General features: G+C 37.1%; 1 protein-coding gene across 1 annotated transcript; it reads left to right on the top strand.

Annotated features, from left to right (window-relative positions):
* Positions 1–5237: 5237 nt before the first annotated feature.
* Positions 5238–18339, top strand: LOC129903332 (uncharacterized). Its single transcript, XM_055978862.1, has 2 exons — positions 5238–5732; positions 17491–18339. Exons 1-2 carry the CDS (start codon positions 5253–5255, stop codon positions 18007–18009), a joined length of 999 nt encoding a protein of 332 aa, XP_055834837.1. The 5' UTR covers positions 5238–5252; the 3' UTR covers positions 18010–18339.
* Positions 18340–18568: the final 229 nt, after the last annotated feature.

The following is an 18568-nucleotide window of genomic DNA, read 5'->3' as shown; positions in this document are numbered from 1 at the left end:
CACTTACTGCTCTGTATATGTTGAACTTGACTTGATATGATTTACTTGATGAGACTACTAATGAGTATTCATGGACTGTATTATTATTTTTGTGTAGAGTGTAGAGTTGGGTTGGTTTTATGCTGGTTGTAGTTAAGGAGGTTCGGTTGGGATGACAGGAGTACTTGTATCTATTAAGCTTTTCTTAGTTTTAGTTATCCACTTTCTGAGTACCGTGTTGTTTGGTATTCACCCCTTGCTTCTACACTTGTGTAGGTTGTGAGCTCGGACCTTCTTGATCTCCTAGTGTTTTCTACCACATCCGCGGCTTTCATTTCGAGTGTTGAGGTAGCTGTTACATCCATCTAACGGATACCTCTTACTCTTTTATTATGTTTTAGTCCTATTCTAGATATAAAGACATTGTGACTGTATTTTCTTTCGTACTTCGGTAATGTATTAGTGGTTTGTACATGTGACAACTAGTCTTGGGGAATTTTGAGATTATTTATTTGTTTTTGACTAAGTTAAACCTTGTTTTATCTCAATTACTTTCGCATTTGCTTTCCGTTGAGTTTTAGGCTGACTTGTCTCGGAGGGTTGAGATGAGTACCATCATAGCTGGTTTTGGGTCGTGACAAAGACGAACTCAGTCCAACGCTATCATTAGCCATATATACCTAGAAGAACAATATTCTTGATGAAACTCAACAAATTCGATGTACGCTTTTGAACCTTAGCCTTTTCTCTTCTACGCTCCTTGCTCTGAATATTCTAAGTGTTAATGAGAGAAAAGTGTCAGAGGCTACTGATAAGGGACTTATTTTATTCTCAAAAAGTTAGGATTTTGATTTAGAAAAGGTGAAAAAAGACTAAACTACCCTTCATTAAAATCGACTTCAGCCCGTCTACGAGGAGTTCCTACGATCCGTAGAAGATCCCTCGTAGGAAATGGTGCCCAAAAATTGGGCCTACTGGATTTGTCATGTTGGGTCTTCGAGCCCCTTTCTACGGGTTGTAGACCCTTTGACGTGTCGTGAAAGTCACTCTGGAATCAAATTCAGGAACCTTGGGTTTTGGGTCTATAGACCCTTCTATGGGTCGTAGACTTGGTCATAAAACTTGGATATACTTGTAATGACCTTGAGGGTCATTTTTAAAAATTTGTGCAAAATTACCATTTTACTCTATCTTTAATGCCCCCGAGTATTATTTGATTGGTTTGTGTAGTTGAAAGTGTTAAAATCTTAATGGTTTGTAAATTGTGCAAATTTTTTAGTTTTATAGAGTTAAGAGGTGAAAAAATGATTTTTGGAACAAACTGGAGTTACGGGTATCAAAATAGAATTTCGTCAATTCCAACAGCTCTGAAATGTGGAAATTGTTCTAGGAGAGTTTACAAAATTAGTTTTGGAGTTGTAACAAAAATTTGAGGTCTTGAGTTGGAAATTTAAGAAATTTTAGGCCAAGGTTTGAGTTTGGTCGACTTTTAGAGTTTTGATACTCATAATGGAATTCTGATGACTCTGTTGGATTCGGGGGATGGTTTTTAGTCTAAAAGAAGTGTTGGCTGAATTTTTAGAGGTCCCGAGCTTATTTTGGTATTTTGAAGGCCTAAGTTGGTTTAGTTGCGACTTTTCGAGTTTCGAATTAAGGAGACCTAGAATTTGAATTCTAATGGTTCCATCAGCTCCAAAAATGGCCAAATTAGGCCAGTAGCATTGTCTACATGACTATCAACGCAATCGATACGAGTTTGGGGCCATTTGACGCTTTTGACTTTGAAAGTTAGCCTATGATTGACTTTGGTCAACATTCTTGGAAAACGTACTTGGATGAAAATTATGACAGCGCAGTTAGTTCTGGAATATTGAGTTTGGTCTAGAACGACCCTTCGTTTTCTTCCCAAAGTTTCCGATCTAATCTCGAGGCCCATTGTGGAATTTGCCTTAAAATGACACTTTGATATGGATCCACTTTTTATTAAAATAATCTCGTATGATAATTTTTAATGCGCCATTAAGTCCAGAATATTGAATTTAGTGGGGTAGCATATCTGGTTTATTTTTATCAGGTTCCGAATGAATTTTGAGGGTCCGTTTGGAGACTTTAAATAATGCAAAATCAGAAAAATCTGGTGCAAAAGTGCAGATTTTGCACCAGATTTTTCAGAATTTTTTCTCAACTTTGAACCCTTATTTCTTGAGCTTTTCAAGTCCAAATCTAGTGATTCAAGAGTCTATCTTCAAGAGATTTTCGCGAGAAATCCATTGGTAAGCTCGAAAACTTGATTAGAAGCTTTGTTTTAAGTAAGATTTGATATTTTAGGTGCTGCCTCGATCATTTTCGGATTCAGATTTTTATAAACTTTGAAAGATGATTTCTTGGTCATCTTAGACCGAATTCAGTGATTCAAGGCTCTAAATTATGTCATTTTCCCATAGAAATACAGTGGTGAAATCAGAAAGTGATGGGGAAGATTTATTTGAGGTAAAATTAGCGTTATAGCAGCTGCCCTTTCTATTTTCAGATTAGCTTTTTGATGAATTTTGAGATTTGATATCTTGAGCATTTTGGATCCATTTTCAGCGATTCTTGAGGCAAAATTACTGAGTTTTTTGTAAGGATCGTTATGGTATGATCAGTTTTAGTTTAGAGGCTTCATTTTTGATAAATCGCTGTTCAAAGTTGTTGTCTCTTGCCATTTTCGAAATGAAATTGTGATGATTTTTGGAGGATTGTTTCTTGGTCATCTTAGCTCTGTTTTTAATGATTCTTGATTCTAAATTGTGAGTTTTCCCGCAAGGAAAATCATGGTGAGATTATCCTTTACCAATTTCTGCAATTATTATCTTTCAAAATATCTGTAAATCAATATTTCAAAGGTGGGTTATGAGATTTTCTTTCAAGTTAGAAAATTGAATTTTCATGATTTAGAACTCGATTCTTGGTCGATTTTAATGAGATTTTCATCCACAAACTCTACTCGGTATGTAGAACATAATTTTCAAATAAAATTCCATATTTAACCCTTTTCGAAAATAATTAATTTTTGGATCATTTTACCCCGGTTCCGAAACCTATCAATATAGGTGTCATTGGACTCATTGTGATGTGTATGGTTTATTATTGATAGTGAGTTGTTATTCCGGGCATTGAATTCGAGAGTTGTTTATTCGGTGAAGGTGTTGGAGTGCGATTTTGGCAATTGAGGTAGTTTGACTATCCTTCTTTGAGAATGAGATGGGGTAATTAGTCATTCATATGTTATAGACTTTGAGATGGGGTTGTAGTATGAGTTGAGAATGTTATATATATATTGTGATGCCTGTGTGAGGCTTATTTATTAATGTGTTGCCGTGTTGGGGCTTATTTGTATTACATAGCCCTTGTGGGGGCATTATTTGTTATCTTATTTGCTTTGAGAGCATGTGATTCATCATTTGCCTGTGAGAAAGGCTTGAGGATATTATTTGACTTGTGATGCCCTCCTGAGGAGTTGAGTTGGGGGTTTTGAGCATGCTTGAGTATTGAAATATTATTGAAAAAGGGGTGAATATTTAAATGGAAGTATTTCCTTCCCATTACTATTTATTGAGGGTGAAAATCATGTGTAGGTTAAGTTTTGAGAACTTTGAACCTTGTACTACATGTGAGTTGATTATTACTTACATGACATATGTGTTTTGATGAATTCATCCTCATTCATCATATCATAAAATATGAGAAGTTGAGAAATATGGAAATTCTTTTTGAGAAAGAAAATGAAACACCTTTAAACCTTTGTATCTTGAGTCCCTGACCGAGGCAGTTTTACAGCAGGATAGTGGATGCATTGTGATCCCTTGACCATGAGGAAGTGGAAAAGATAATGAGATATTGTGATTGAGGTATATGGTCTGCGAGACCCCCATGGGTCCTACTTCGTAGCAAAGCTCGGCAGGTATATATGATAGGCTGTGCGACAGTCTTGATTCCACCATACCAGCACATCATTACATCATCATATTGCATTGCATTGCATTGATATCTGTGCTGCTTGAATTATCTGGTTAATTGTGATTATGAGCTATTATTATGGGGTTTACTTTACTCGCGCCATTATATATATAAACTGGCGGCACCGATGTCGAAGTGGGACTTTTCTGTATGCAGGTGGAAGCATTCATTAGTTTATTTCATAGGTTTGATTAATTTCTTGTACTCAGTCAGCTAAAACCTACCGAGTACATGTGAATTGTACTCACCCCTACTTTTGTGTCCCTTTTTGATGCAGATACTAGTCAGGGTACCTCACGTGACAGCTAATACTCTAGCGGATTGTGTATTCTCAAATTAGTGGTAAGGTCCCGAAATTCGGATCGTCATTAGTCTATTTTTATTTTTCAGTCTTTTGTATCATTCAAAGACTTATGTTGTATCTTCAGACTCGAATCTTGTATTTGATGCTCTTTATACTTATGACACCAAGTGTTGGGATAATTTCTTCATTGTCTTTCTTTTCATTTAAATTGTGGCATGACTTTCCCTTTGGGAGTTTCGTATGAGTTTTACTTTTAGGCTTACACATTAGGTTGGATTTTGGAATGCGTGACATCATGACCTCGATTTTTGGGTCATGACAATATTAGAATGTGACATTAGGTCTACGAGTTAGCCCTACGGGTCATACACATTTAGACAGGTCGTGGAAGCGGGCTCGTGAAATGAATTCAAATCTGGGCATTGGGACCTCTTCTACGGACACTTCCTATGGTCTGTAGAAATTCTACAGATCGTAGAAACCATCCGTAGGAGGATCTCAACCACTAAAAATTTTACTAAGTCCCCTTTACGACTCGTAGAACCTTCTACGGGTCGTAGGTGACACTCATGGCCCACTAGGACAATTACTTTCCTCACTTTTTCAGGGCTCTTGGAGACAAAACTAAGTTGGAATAGTTCAAGGTGTTACAAATACACCATAGCTATTAAGCAAAAACAATCTCAAACACAAAAATTGTTGCTCGAAAAAAGAATGGAAGGAATTTTCATTTTTTGAATTTTTTAGGATTATGATACTAGAAATACTCAAAAGGTTTAAAGGAGTGATTTCCTCCGTTAAGTTATGCATTTCACGTTTAAAGGAGTGATTTCCTCCTTAACATATGCATTTCAGTTACGTTCTTTAATTACCCATATGTTAAATGTATTTCAGATATATATTATTTTGAAGTATTAGATATATGTATTCGACCCGAATTTTAGTAGGACTAGTAATATTAGAAACGAACATGAAAAGAAGTAATCTGTCTAAACCAGTGGGATTTGTGTGGTTTACGCTATTTTATATACTCATGTGTTTAAACAAAAAATACCATGACGACCACTCAATGGGGGTTGATGTACTTCAATTCCTCACTTCCCCTGCTCTTCTTAATCCTTTATCCTCTCCTTTACGCCACAGATTCCCACTGAACAATCCTACTTCAGATTCCACACGTTGTTTCTCTATCAGTTCCGGCGGCCGGGGAGGTGCCAGCGCCCGGTGGCACAGCAATAGCAAGCGCCCAAAGGACTACCAGGACTTTAGTTGGGATAACGAGATTAGGGCTAACGATGAGTTTGGTTTTGGAGGCTCCACAAAGCAGCGGATTTGGTGGTCCGGTGATCCATCTCCTTGGGGAGATGAGTATGATGTTGAAGACGAAGAAGCTGGAATTGATGGTTTTGGGAGTATGGATGGTTCAATTGCTTTTGCCTGGGTGATGAAGGTAATGTTTATCATATTCAAGGGCTATCATTTTGGTGGTTAAGTGTTTATATTTGTAGAGATTTGACATGTAAAAGCAATTGCACCACTACAAACAATTATTCATTCTTTCAGGATTGCAAAAACTTTATATATGTCTGAGAAATTATGTGAAAGTTTGAATTTTGTAGAGTCTGTTTTTATGAAATTGAAAGGCAACTGTTTGAATGTTTACTGTAATTGATATGGGAGTTACTTGAGTTTGGTAAATTTAAGTATCAACTGCTGGGACCAAGAAATGGAAATGCTACATTCTCTGTCAATGAATCCACACAATTTCTTTTATTTTTTTTGAGTAAGGTAACCTTTAAAATGACTCACCACGATTTTTGCCATGCTCCATGGATCATGGACCTTAGTACTAATTCTCTACTATGTACTGCATTTGTAACTTCCTACATATGAAGCTAGCAAAACCTTTCTATAAAACCAATGCGGGGCTTTTTATAAGCTTAACAATAAACGACTAGGTTCTCTCCTTTCAGTTTGAGATTTGCATTTTGATCAGTTATCAATATAAACTCCTTTAGGGTTTCCATCAAATACTTACTCTTTAATTTCTCAAATGCATCATTGTTTGTTTCTTATAAGATAAATACAAGTATCAACATGTTAAAAGGACTTTTGACTTGATTCTTGTGAGATTATTGGTTAGTGTAGAAATGAATTGATATTTCTGGCAATAGAACCCCAACAAAAGATCACAGAGAAATTTATTAATTTAGAGTATTGGTGGCCTTTAAAAAATCTGCCATTGTTGTTGGATATGGATTATAACATGCTAATCTTTAATATAAACCTTCGTGAAATCATAATATTGAGTAAAACTAAGTGAATGCCATTTCATGGTGAAGTTAAAAAGACAATCATGATTGTGCATAAAGTTTCTACATAGAGAAAGTTAAATCAATTTTGACATCTTTATATTGAGAAGCAAACACCCATTCTGATCCAAATTTGAAATTAACTCAAAATCATGAGAGAAGCTTGTTGCATAAGTCTTTTTTCTTTTTTTCAACTATTGTTGCATAATTCTTGATTAAGAAAAATATGGTTGCAGAATTGGTATCTTGCGGTGCTCTGTGAAGTATAATATATACTGTGTTTCACTAGGTTGGTATATCTCCACTCCACCTGCTAACATTCTTTTCACATTTCTGTGTACTGGGTTCTACATGGCTGTATCTGTATTCACTAAAGCGAGTGCAGTTACGCTTTGTCCTTAACCCCAACAGATCTTGAACCTTGTTTATGGTTTAGTCCTTTGATAACACTGGCTTAAAGGTTATAGAAGTCAATAGAGCATATCATTAAGCATTAAAGAGGTTGAGGGTATAATTTGAAGGTCTCACCATGAGATCTATGTGGTGACATGCAATTATGTTGTGGTTTCTGTTGTGGAAAAGATGTCTTGAAAATTTAGGCTGCATTGATTTCTGGAGTTTCATTTGGGTAAAGCTGGCGATAGGGATTTGCTTTTTGCTGCGAGTGGCATTCCCACAATGCTAACGTGTAAACCATGATCATCCAAGCTTTTATAGGAAAAGAACCTTTGAATGCTAGTGATCAATCATGAGAATTTCAGGTCTACCCTGTATTCACATAGGATGAGGCTTCACCTACAAATGATAGATGCAATGACCAAAATACTTTATTTACAGACTGGAAAAAATTTCTCCATCCTTCTCTTCTTTTCTTATTATCATTATATTTTTAGGTTAAACTAGTGATTTATATACACAACTACAGTTTTTAAGTCAACCATTGGTTTCTGTTAGGTTTATGCTATTGGACATAGTCTGACTGCTTGGAAACTTAAGGTTCAGGAGGCTGAACTCTGTTGCAGAATGATTGAATATGACTGGTATGTTTATGAATGAGAAGGGAGGTGAATAGGTTCAAATTATAGAAATTTTTGATGAAGGAAATGAGTAATTTGGTTTGATTTAGGGTGAGTCCTGGCATTTTACTGCAGTAAATAAGAAATAAGATAGGAAGAGAGTCTCTCATTATTATAGTTCTTGAAAATGCAAGTGACCAAGACTAAGGGCTTGTTGTTGGCTGCATAAAACAAAATAATCCCATTATGATATTGTGCATAACTAACTTAACGTTTGCTTTGCAATATAAAATTCTTCATTTCTAATATAATCGTTACGTAACTGATAAAATGTTTCATTTCCAGTGTAAAATTCTATATAGCTAATGCAATGTTTGTTTAAATTGTTTTCATGTATTAAATTATGCATGCCACCATAACTTATGTGAGAATTAATTTATTATTTTATGCAGAATAGAATGTGGAATAAAAATTGTAAAGTTGTACACCTAGATAAGAAAATGTAAAGACAAAAACTCCCTCAAAAGTAGGCTAACTCTGAATAAAAATCTTTGTATCACCAGCAGCAGTACCTACAATGTTATTCACTGTATAACAATCTCTATTTATAATCTTTTGAGGAACTACTCCTAAGTGTATTAACTTTCTCAGTTTAGAAATTATTTTGTTGATTTCACACAATAAGTTTCCTTAGTGCTTGAATATAGTAGGAATAAAATGTTGATAGGGAATACGTGTGTATGGACATAACAAAACCTAGTTAAATCACTTGGTGTTGCTTCTGTTGGGATATGAACCTTGGTTCCTAAGGTTGTCACTTTTCTACTTTGCTTGCTCGACCTGTAGAACGTCCCATTGAGGTATTCTTCTCTGAATTATTCTGAAAGGAGAAATGAGTCTGTCCCTATACCAAGTCGAATATTCCCCTGGTATATCTACTATTCCAAACCAAACATTATGGCTATTACTTCTGCTAGACGACTTGTCACGACTCGACCTAGGGCCTAGTCGTAACACGGCGATCGAAACCCTCAAGGGCTCCAACTAATGCCTCTACTAACCAAGAAGGGCTGGGGCTAAGACATGTCCCTAGCTCACCCTCAATACGAATATGACAAGTCTTTTGAAGTAAGAAGTAACAACTCATAACTAGTCCCGATAGATGAGGATTCACCAAAACTCCGCCGATGAAAAAGCTCAACTAGCCACGTGTAGGAAGGTGCTCCTCAACCCCTACATTATGAGACAATGTAGGCAACAATATGCATTAGTACGTTTGAATGTACTAAGTATGTCAAAGCCCTTGATCATTTTCTCCTATATCCCTGAGGGCTCGGATCCTGCACAATTGAGAGGTAAAAATGCACGGAATTTGCTAAGGGTGCTTTTAATCAAATATCTTACTTCTGACCACCGCCAGAGGCTTGCTATTTGCTACTAGTTGGAAATCATTTGATATCGAGGAAGATGGTCCCAACCGGTATGGGTGGATTGAAAGGAGAAGAGGATTCATGACAAGCATACACATTAGTCATAATATACTTGTGGATTGCTCATATCATGTGCTTAGGTTCAGAAGGTATTGGGGAAATCAACGAAAAATGGGTGAAGCAGCAGTGGTCATATGAATACTCCATCTATGAGAACAGTCGGAGTAAATACATCAGAAAAGTTGCAGTACAAGGAAGAAGGAAGGCACAGATTATTGTTCTCGAGTTCAAGGAGAACAACGGATGGGCTGATATTGTAGGATAAATCCAAAGGTTTTGCGGAGAAATGAAAAAATAAACCATTTGGAGAGTCGACAACAAACCCACAAGGGGTGGCTGAGTTGGTTCAGCAGGTGATCTCCCAAATGGGGGGTCTTCGGTTCGAAAACCCCTGCATGCTTTCTCGGTCAAATGATTCGCGGGCTATTATACCAAAGGAGCAGGTGTATCCTGTGCGCACCCGAAGGATAGCGGCTGTGGGTTCTCTTTTCAACAAAATAAGTCGACGACAAATCATATGCAGGGCTACCATAACCCAGAAATGATATGTGACTCGAAGATTGGATACTATTTCTTTTGAGACAAGTAACAATTGTATTCAGTATAAACTTAGCCACCCCAGAAAAAGGTGCTAAGCTGGAAACTTGACAAGCATTGAAAGGGTGCCTAAACCCCTGCCCAGAACCCTATACAATTATACATTGCCAATTAGATCTACCAACTATCCTACTTCCCCCCACATATTCTGTTTACACCAAAAAAAGATCAAGCTAAGACAATTCATCCTAATTTTCTGGACAGAACTGCTAGTGCCTTCAAAATGTCTGCCATTTCTTTCTTTCCACACTGTCCACCTAATGCAAGAAGGAATGATCTTCCACCAGTCCTCCTCCCTACCTCTATTCCCAATAATCCACCGATTGTTCATCAGTGCCAAAGTAGAACTCGGTAGTACCCAAGTTATTCCCAAAATATGAAAGAACATGTGCCACAAATTTCTAGTTGTCCTGCAGTGTAGGAATAAGTGTTCATTGTTTTCACCCTCCTGTTCACACAAAAAACATCTTGAACAAATCTGAAGACCTCTTCTTGTGCTTATCTTGAGTTATGCACGCTTCCTAATCACCAACCAGGCAAACAATGACACCTTCATAGGGATATTTACTTTCCAACTTGTTTCCAAATCCTCCTTTACAGGACCTCTTTGATTCAACTGCCAATACACTGACTCTACTGAGAGGGCCCCTTTTAGTTTCCATCTGAGTTGGTTTGTAGAATCAGTGCATGTACCAAAAGTTCCAGATCTGAAGCAATGTGACAAAACTCTCTACTAACCGATCTTTAAGAGCTCGTTTAAATATTAGATTCCACCCTTGTTGACTCTACATTTGGTTGATCATGTCATGTTGTTGGAGACTTATAGAATAAAGAACTGGAAACATAAACTTCAGATCCCATCTCCCACAATAATCTCCACATTTTTCCAGTAGTTTGCCATTGGTTTCTGATAGTTCTCCACACACTGCTACCATTCGGGCTATTAACATCATTTGTGGTCCACTGGTTCGGCATTATTTCTAGGATATGAAATTCCTCCAAAGTGCACTGTCCTCATTATTAAACCTCCAATACCATTTTATTATCAGACTTCTATTATGCAGACTCAGTTTCTTTATGCCTAACCACCATGTTTCTTGCTGAAGGTTATAGCCTCCCATTTAACTAGATTACTGCTTTTCTTCTCTTTGTTGCCTTGCCAAAGAAAGTCTCTACTTAAAGACTGAATACTAGCTGTGATAAGGAGGTGTTGTGGGTGGATAACATGTCACCAGTACAACAACAGAGTTGTATGAGATAATGCCTGACAGCTAAATTAGATAGGAACATAGAGTTAAGTCTAAAATGTCACTCCTCCGTCCTATTTTATGTGATGGTGCTTGACTTGGTACAAAGTTTAAGAAATAAAGTAAGACTTTTGAAACTTATGGTCTAAAATAAGCCATAGATATTTGTGTGACAATAAATAATCTCATTTAAGGTAAAATGAGCATTTTAAAGTTAATAGTTACTAAATACAGAAATGTGTTATTTGTCTTGGAACTGACTAAAAAAGATAAGAGTGTCACAATAAAATTGGGGCAGAGCGTATGATTTAAATGTATGGGCTAAGAAGAACTGGAACTTGGCGGCGGAACCTGGAGTGGTGGAGACGGTTGGTAAAAGATTTCTCTTTGAATTTCTATCAAATTATGAAGCAGCTAGGGGTATAGTGGGTGTTTCTTACTGTCTATCTTTGTGATTTGACATTGCCTAATGCTTGAAGAATAATATTGCCAACCACATGTGGATTCGATTAAATAGACTTCCTGGCACATATGTGGTGGGGAGACACTAACAGAGCTATTGGAAATCACTGTAGGGGGGTTGTGAGTCTAGATGAGGAGACACGTACAAAAGCCCATTTAAAATGGGCGAGAATTCAAGTTTGATCCTCATCAGCCAAAATGCCGGAGTACATTTTTCTTCTAGGCGAGGAGTGCAGAATTAAAATTCAGGTGGGTATAGAGGAAGTCTGTACAACTGTGATATGATTCTTTTTGCGATGGTAATGGCCAGAGGTCCTGTGGAAGAATTAATATTGAAAAGGGAGGTGCAGCAGTAATTCCCAGCGCAGCACGTCGCCTAGAGCAGTTTTAATTTAAAATTTGAATTGGTGCAAAATTAGTCATGTGGCCCACATGCAATTACAAATGGAAATAAAAAAGCAAAAGCTGTTAGTTCTGATATTGGCCGTCCTGGGAATAATGGTTTGAGTCTAATTATCTTAAGTGTAAAAGGTGATTTCACTAGGTTTTATTATGTCCATAGACACCTTTTCTCGTGGAATTATCAGCAGCCCAACATAAAGCTGGAAATCATGATATAGTTTCTCCAGAATTTTTGGTGATTACAGACAAGCAACGGGTAAAAATACAGAAAAAATGAGTTTTCTGTGGGGTTGGTAATGCCTCTCCAATGACCCATTCGGCAGATATTAATGGGCTCAAATCAGACCTTTTTCTCGTGGAATTATCAGCAGCCCAACCATAAAGGTCAAAATCGTGATATAATTTCTCCAGAATGTTTGGTGATTACAGAGCAGCTATCATCCGAAGTGAACCAAGTTTCTTCTTTTAGGGAGGAAACATATGCAGAGGTTCTAACTGGAGGTTTTGATGGGGCAGAAGAACTTGAAAGTGGCAGAAGATTCGAAGCTACTTTTGCAGAGGAAGGTTCTGTATTTTCTTCTGTCGAAATTCTGGCATTACCATGGAAGGGACGACGTCCAACATGCAACAATGCATACAATTTTCTAGTCCTCCTATTAAATTTGATAGCGTTTCTAAAATGGCTTCAGAGATGTATAACCAAGGTGGGTAAACAAATGGGCTGGACTTTGAGGGCTGTGAAGAGGAAGCTTTGACTTTATCCTCCAGAATCTAATGCAATAGGTTCTATAAGCTCAACATTGAAGAAATCGGGGTGCTTAATGAAGAGCAGTTAGCAGAAAGGGCTGGTACCATTATGGAATTACATGAGGTGACAAAGTTAGAAGAAAAGAAGAAACTTTTATGGAAACAAAGATCTATATTTTGGTGGATAAAAGCGGGGGACAAAAAATACAGTTTTTACACACTATTGCAAATGCAAACAGAAGGTTTAATATGATTGAAAAGTTCAAAATCAATGGAGTATCATGATTGAAAAGCTGAAAGTTAACAGAGTAGAGGTGGAGAAGCATGTAGTAATTAATGAGGAGATACTTAGTTGCAAGAACTTTTACAGGGAATACGAAAATCGGAGGCCCTCCTTCCAAGCCAATTGTTCCAGATTATCAGCAGAAGATAGTGAATGGCTTCACAGACCTTTCCAGAAGAGGAAGTGGAGTATATCATTAGAAGTTAAGTGAGAAGGCTCCTTACTCATATGGGTTCAATATGGCCATTTATTACCATTGTTGGTTCGTGGTGAAGTGTGGTGGTATGGCTGCTGTACGTTTCTTCTATCACTCTGGTAAATTTGAAAGAAGCTTTAATGCCTCTTTCATTGTTCTAACTCTAAGAAGGCAAGTGCAGAGGAATTGAAGGATTTCTGGCCAATTAGCTTATTGGGAAGCTTCTGTATAATCATTTCCAAGTGGTTGATAGAAAGACTAAAGAAGGTTATGAATTGCTTGGTAGTACATACACAAAAGGGCTTCATAGAAAGAAGGCAGATAACGCAGTGCTCATTGCAAATGAATGCTTAGTTAGTAGTAGGAGACACAGTGAAGTGGTATTCTATGTAAGTTGGACATAGAAAAGGCATTTGATATGTGAATTGGTTTTACCTACTTAATCTGTTAAAATATATGGCATTTGGTGGAGTGTGGATTGGGTGTATTTATGGTGCATTTCCACTGTTAAATTTTCTGTGATTATTAATGGAACTCCAGAGGACTTGTCCTCTATGCATTGGGCTAAAGACAGGGGGACCCTCTGTCCCCTTCTTATTCATCCCGTCTATGGAAGGAATCAGTCTAATGCTACACAGAACCATGAATTTGAATGGGATTAAAGGGTTCAACACTGGGGAAAGAAGACTTGATAGAGTGATGCTTTCCTACGTACTTTATGCTGATGATATTCTTATTCTTTGTGGAGCTGAGGAGAAACTTAGATATTTAAGAGCCATCTTGCTATTGTTTGAAGCAGTTTCAGTTTGAAGATCAACTTGTGAAAGAGCTCACTATTTCCCATTAATGATGTGGAGGACTTGCATAGACTAGGTGAGAATTTGGGTTGTCTAATTGGTGAGCTTCCAACGACCTATTTGGGCATGTTCTTAGGAGCAACATATAAGGCAAAAGATATAAGGCAACATATATGGGGGGCTCATTTACAGTGTCCTTGATTCCTTGCCAACTACCTTATGTTGCTCTTTCCTATGCCTGCCAATGTGAAGAATAACTTGAACAAGATCAGAAGGAATTTTGTGGAATGATATCAAAGAAAAAGATCCTTCAATTCGGTAAGGTAATAAATGGTGATACAAGACAAGTGCATGGGGGGATTTGGAACCAGGACCTTGAAAGTTCATAGACAATGCCTCTTAAATGAAATGGTTGTGGAGATTCAGCAAAGGTGGAAAAGAGTCCTTGGAGAAAGGTTATATCATCAAAGTACAGCGAACAAAGACTTTGGTATACAGACACAAGGCACGCTTCATATGGGTTTGGTCTATCGAAACACATATATGCAGCTTGTGGTCTGTGTTCGTGGACAATACAAGATTAAAGTTGGAAAGGTGAGAAATTGTATATTCTGGCCAGACTCCTGGATTGGTGACGCTCCTCTCATGATTGTTACCTGTTTATCATTATAATTTAGACCCCTTCAATACAGATTATAATAATAAGCAGGTGAAGAAAGCTAAGAACTCTCAGATTCATCAACCAGATGAAGACCAGAACATTTCAAGAGCAAGTTAATATCACGATTGCTCTCGTAGTGCATCTTATAAGCAGTCAAATAAAAGTTAAAGTCATATTGACTTGATGTAAGGTAAAGAGGACTTCTTATTCGTAGATTGTAGATAAAGATGTTATTAGGTAAGCAAAGTCAGTGCTTTCATTCCTTCCTGAGAATAGATCCCCAATAGCTTGCAGATCAAGAATTCTTCCACTACGATCCTTAGGCGAGCTAATCAGTCTTGCTTTGCCAAAAAATCCCTCCTCACTCTTTAATTACTGACCACACGGAATCTCCATAGCCAATTTTCCATTTTTGATACAAGGTGCTGTGTTTGGTACTACAATTATTTTAGACGATCCAGGAACTTGCATAACGTTGGCGTGATTCGGTTCGAGCAACGGATCCTAACGTGATACATCCTCATAATGAAATAGACTGGAAACATGCGTTGATCCATAATGAATATTAGATTGAAGTTCTCCTTCGCTTCAAGACTGCCAACCTATTCTCTTTGAGCTGAAGCAGACCCTGCCCATGGAGAGCCTTTTCCTTTGTGAACATGCCCATAAGACACGACAAAAAAGCCAAAAATTGGACTTCTATACGCCTTACAATAAAGAAGCCCCAGCCCCTCGGTGTGTTGCACGTCTTCTTCGACCCTGCCGAAGCAGCTTTCTTTCTTCAGGTAGTAAAGTCACTCCGGTTTGTGTATGACTTGACGCTCTAAAGTCCCTAAATTAAGAGAATGTATCAGAGTTTCTCTTTGATATTTATGGACAAGATGACTTCTTTGTTTCTGGAAAAGCGTTGGGTGAATTTGTTAAAAAGCATTAGTCTATTCAGTTAAAAGCCTAAACACTTAAGTTTTTGTTCTTTTGCTTCCTTGCCACTGACATGCAAACGATAAACTTACAAATAAAAAATTTAAGATCAGTTCCTGCTTGGTATAAAAGTTTCTCCAGTTATATGTGTGAGAATCTGAGCATTCAAACTCAAAATCGTAAGGCAGTAGCTTGAGTAATTCAAGACCTTTATAAACTGATTTAGAAGCTCTTAAACAACCCATGTGGAACAACCATATGACTTAACACCCCTTCTATACGTGTATCCAGATTTTATTGTTCACACATGAACTTTTATGTGGTGAAAGAATTCAGCATCCAGCCCAAGACCTTAAGGCAACAGGTGGAGTAATTCAAGACCTTTAAACTGCGTTGGAAGCCCTTAGATAATAACCCATGTGATACAAATATATAACTCAACATAGGACTCTACATGGGTCCAATTTGTTTCATGGTTTTTTCATCAGTATTTTTTTAATCCTTTACGCAATTTTACATCCAAGTTGAGTTGCATGCTATAGTGTCTTAAATCTGCCAGACTAAGCCCATTCCATCTAGTTAAGAGTTGTAGTTACTCCCCGTGCTTCCTAATTTTCCTTGAATTTTTTCTTTTTTCTTTTGGAAAATGCATAAATTTCACCTCAAACTTGCTTGGAAAACTTGGCTACTACGGTGGCACGACACACAAAATGTTATCAACTTTCTGGAAGCGCATGAAAAGGAAAAAATAATACTAAAAATGCTCGAAAGGTACATGTATCATCTTCTTATAAGATGATATACAATTAGTTATACCTAATTATATATTCTTAGTTTATTTTTCATTTTTAGGTTTTCTTTTTTCTTTCTTATTCTTTTCTCCCTTTTCTCTTTCTTGCTTCCCAGAATTTCCAGACACCAACCATCTCCCTCATTATCTTTTCCTCCATCTACGCCATTCTCTTTTTCTTTGTAGATAAATTTAATTAATGGGTTTAATATTATACATTGTAAAAGAAAGATCAAATTTGTTTCTGAGACAAATTAGACGTGGGTTTGGTTGGCTGGAAAAGTTGTTCGCCGGCACCATTTTTTGGGATAAAGTGGACCATGTATATGTTTCTTTTCTAAATACACTGATTATATCACTTTCTTCAAATCGTACCCCTTATAAATCGAAATTCAAGATCCAAAGTAGAGATTGAAACCATTCAACCTTCACTGAAAGATCGTATTCTAATGACCTAGTTTTCCTCTATATGATTGTCTATCTCGTCTATAAACTATCTTGTTGAGAAGCCCGTTGAATTATGGGCAGTGTGTGTTATGAATTTGATAACTGAAAAAAAATTACGTCATGAATATGCAACTTATAGCCATGGATATGGAGAAAAATTAGCGAAAGAAGGAAGAAGGGAAAAACTAAAAAGAAAATGTACAAAAATAAAAAAATCTTTAAAATGGTGTTATCCACGTGGCAGGCACGTTTCAACAGTGTATAACACTCTTGTACATTAATCTAGGTTTGTTTCAAGAAAGGGGTATTAGTTTCACTTCAGATTAGAATAGGGTTAACGAAACACCCGTAAAGTTAGTGTGTAACCGAGTTCTCCAAAACAAGTTTAAGGTGCAACTTATGTATTTTCCCTTTTTCTTTTGATAAAACTAATTTTCATTGAACTCATTAGCAGCCCTGCACCTGTTCCGTACATATTTTTTACTCTTTCTAGATTACCGTCACTTTTTAAGAAACTGAGAACTCTTTTATGTCATATCTACCGGAAAAGATGATGATGCTGAGACTACATAATTTTGCATATTTCTATGTAGATGCTAGATATTAGACTGGATTAGCTTGGATTAAAGTAGAAATATTGCTGGGGATCACCTGGCAACGACAAGATTTCAGCCTTTCCTATTCATTAGGTTTCAAAGATCATTTAAATATGTGAAATATATTGAGTGTTTTAATCTGTTGGCTTGTACTTTTGTGACTGGTGGAAAATTCGGTTCATTAATTATAAACCTCCATTTGTGCAGACTGTTGTAAGTAGAATTGTCTTATGGTCTGGTACAGGTGCTCAGAGCCTTTGGTTGGATGCTTCCAGCTATTATTATGTCAGTGGTACTTGGAACCAGTACAAATACTATTATCATGGCATTAGCACTTCCTTTGGCACAGTCTGCTCTTTCATTAGTGATGGATGCCATTTGGGGATGGTCCGATGAAGGCCCACGATCCAAGTACAAGAAAAAGAAAAGACACTATGCTAGAGTAGTGAGCAACCATGGAATAAGAATGGGAAGAGGAGAAAATACTCGAAATGGCAGGGGAGTTAGAGATTATCAGTCCTCAAATGGTGCACCAGATATAAAAAAGTCACGAAGCTCTCTAAATTTTGGTGGTTGGGATGAACTAGACAATCATGGGATGGAAGGACAGCAGGAAAAAACCCTTAATGAAAGACTGGCTGAACCAAAACAATTGACTGATGGAAAATTGAGCAAGAGAATCGGAAGGAAAGAAACTCCATTTGTTTTGAGGCTGCTAATTGCTGTTTTCCCGTTCTTGGGATCCTGGGCCAAGCTATTGTAAATTTGTAATGGACTTGGGGAGTTGAAGCCCTTTGTAGAGCCAACCCCCCTGCGGTTTGGCAGCAAACAATTCTATTTGTTCCTTGTTTTTCTCAAAGCTAGACTTGGAAACCAAATCATATGCTGTACAGATTAAACATAGTTTAGATGAGCTTGTCTTCGTTCTTACTCATCTCGAGCACTCATTGTTCTAAAATAATGCCAGACAAAAAGGCATCGGGATAGACCTTGATTACTTTGTTTTTCGTTTGTTTCTTGTAGCACTGGGGATATGATATGTATGAAATGTCAATATAGTGTTAAGCAGTACATGAACTGAATTTTTGTTTCAGATTGAAGTGAAACTGGTGACACAGGTAATTTAGTGCTTAAATATGATAATCAGTCGGTGATTTTGTTAGAAACAATGTTTTGGTTAGAGATGTTTCAAACTGATTAAAGAGAGATTTACAAGGAGCCATTCACAGACTTGCCAAACGAACTCGCATGTGGTCATTGTCACATTTTGTCTTCTTGTTAATGATCATATATGTCTTTTAAATGAATAGAATTTTGTTTTA

This window comes from Solanum dulcamara, chromosome 1 (genome assembly GCF_947179165.1).
Source record: "Solanum dulcamara chromosome 1, daSolDulc1.2, whole genome shotgun sequence".
Taxonomy (NCBI): domain Eukaryota; kingdom Viridiplantae; phylum Streptophyta; class Magnoliopsida; order Solanales; family Solanaceae; genus Solanum; species Solanum dulcamara.
This window is presented reverse-complemented; position numbering and strand designations above follow the sequence as displayed.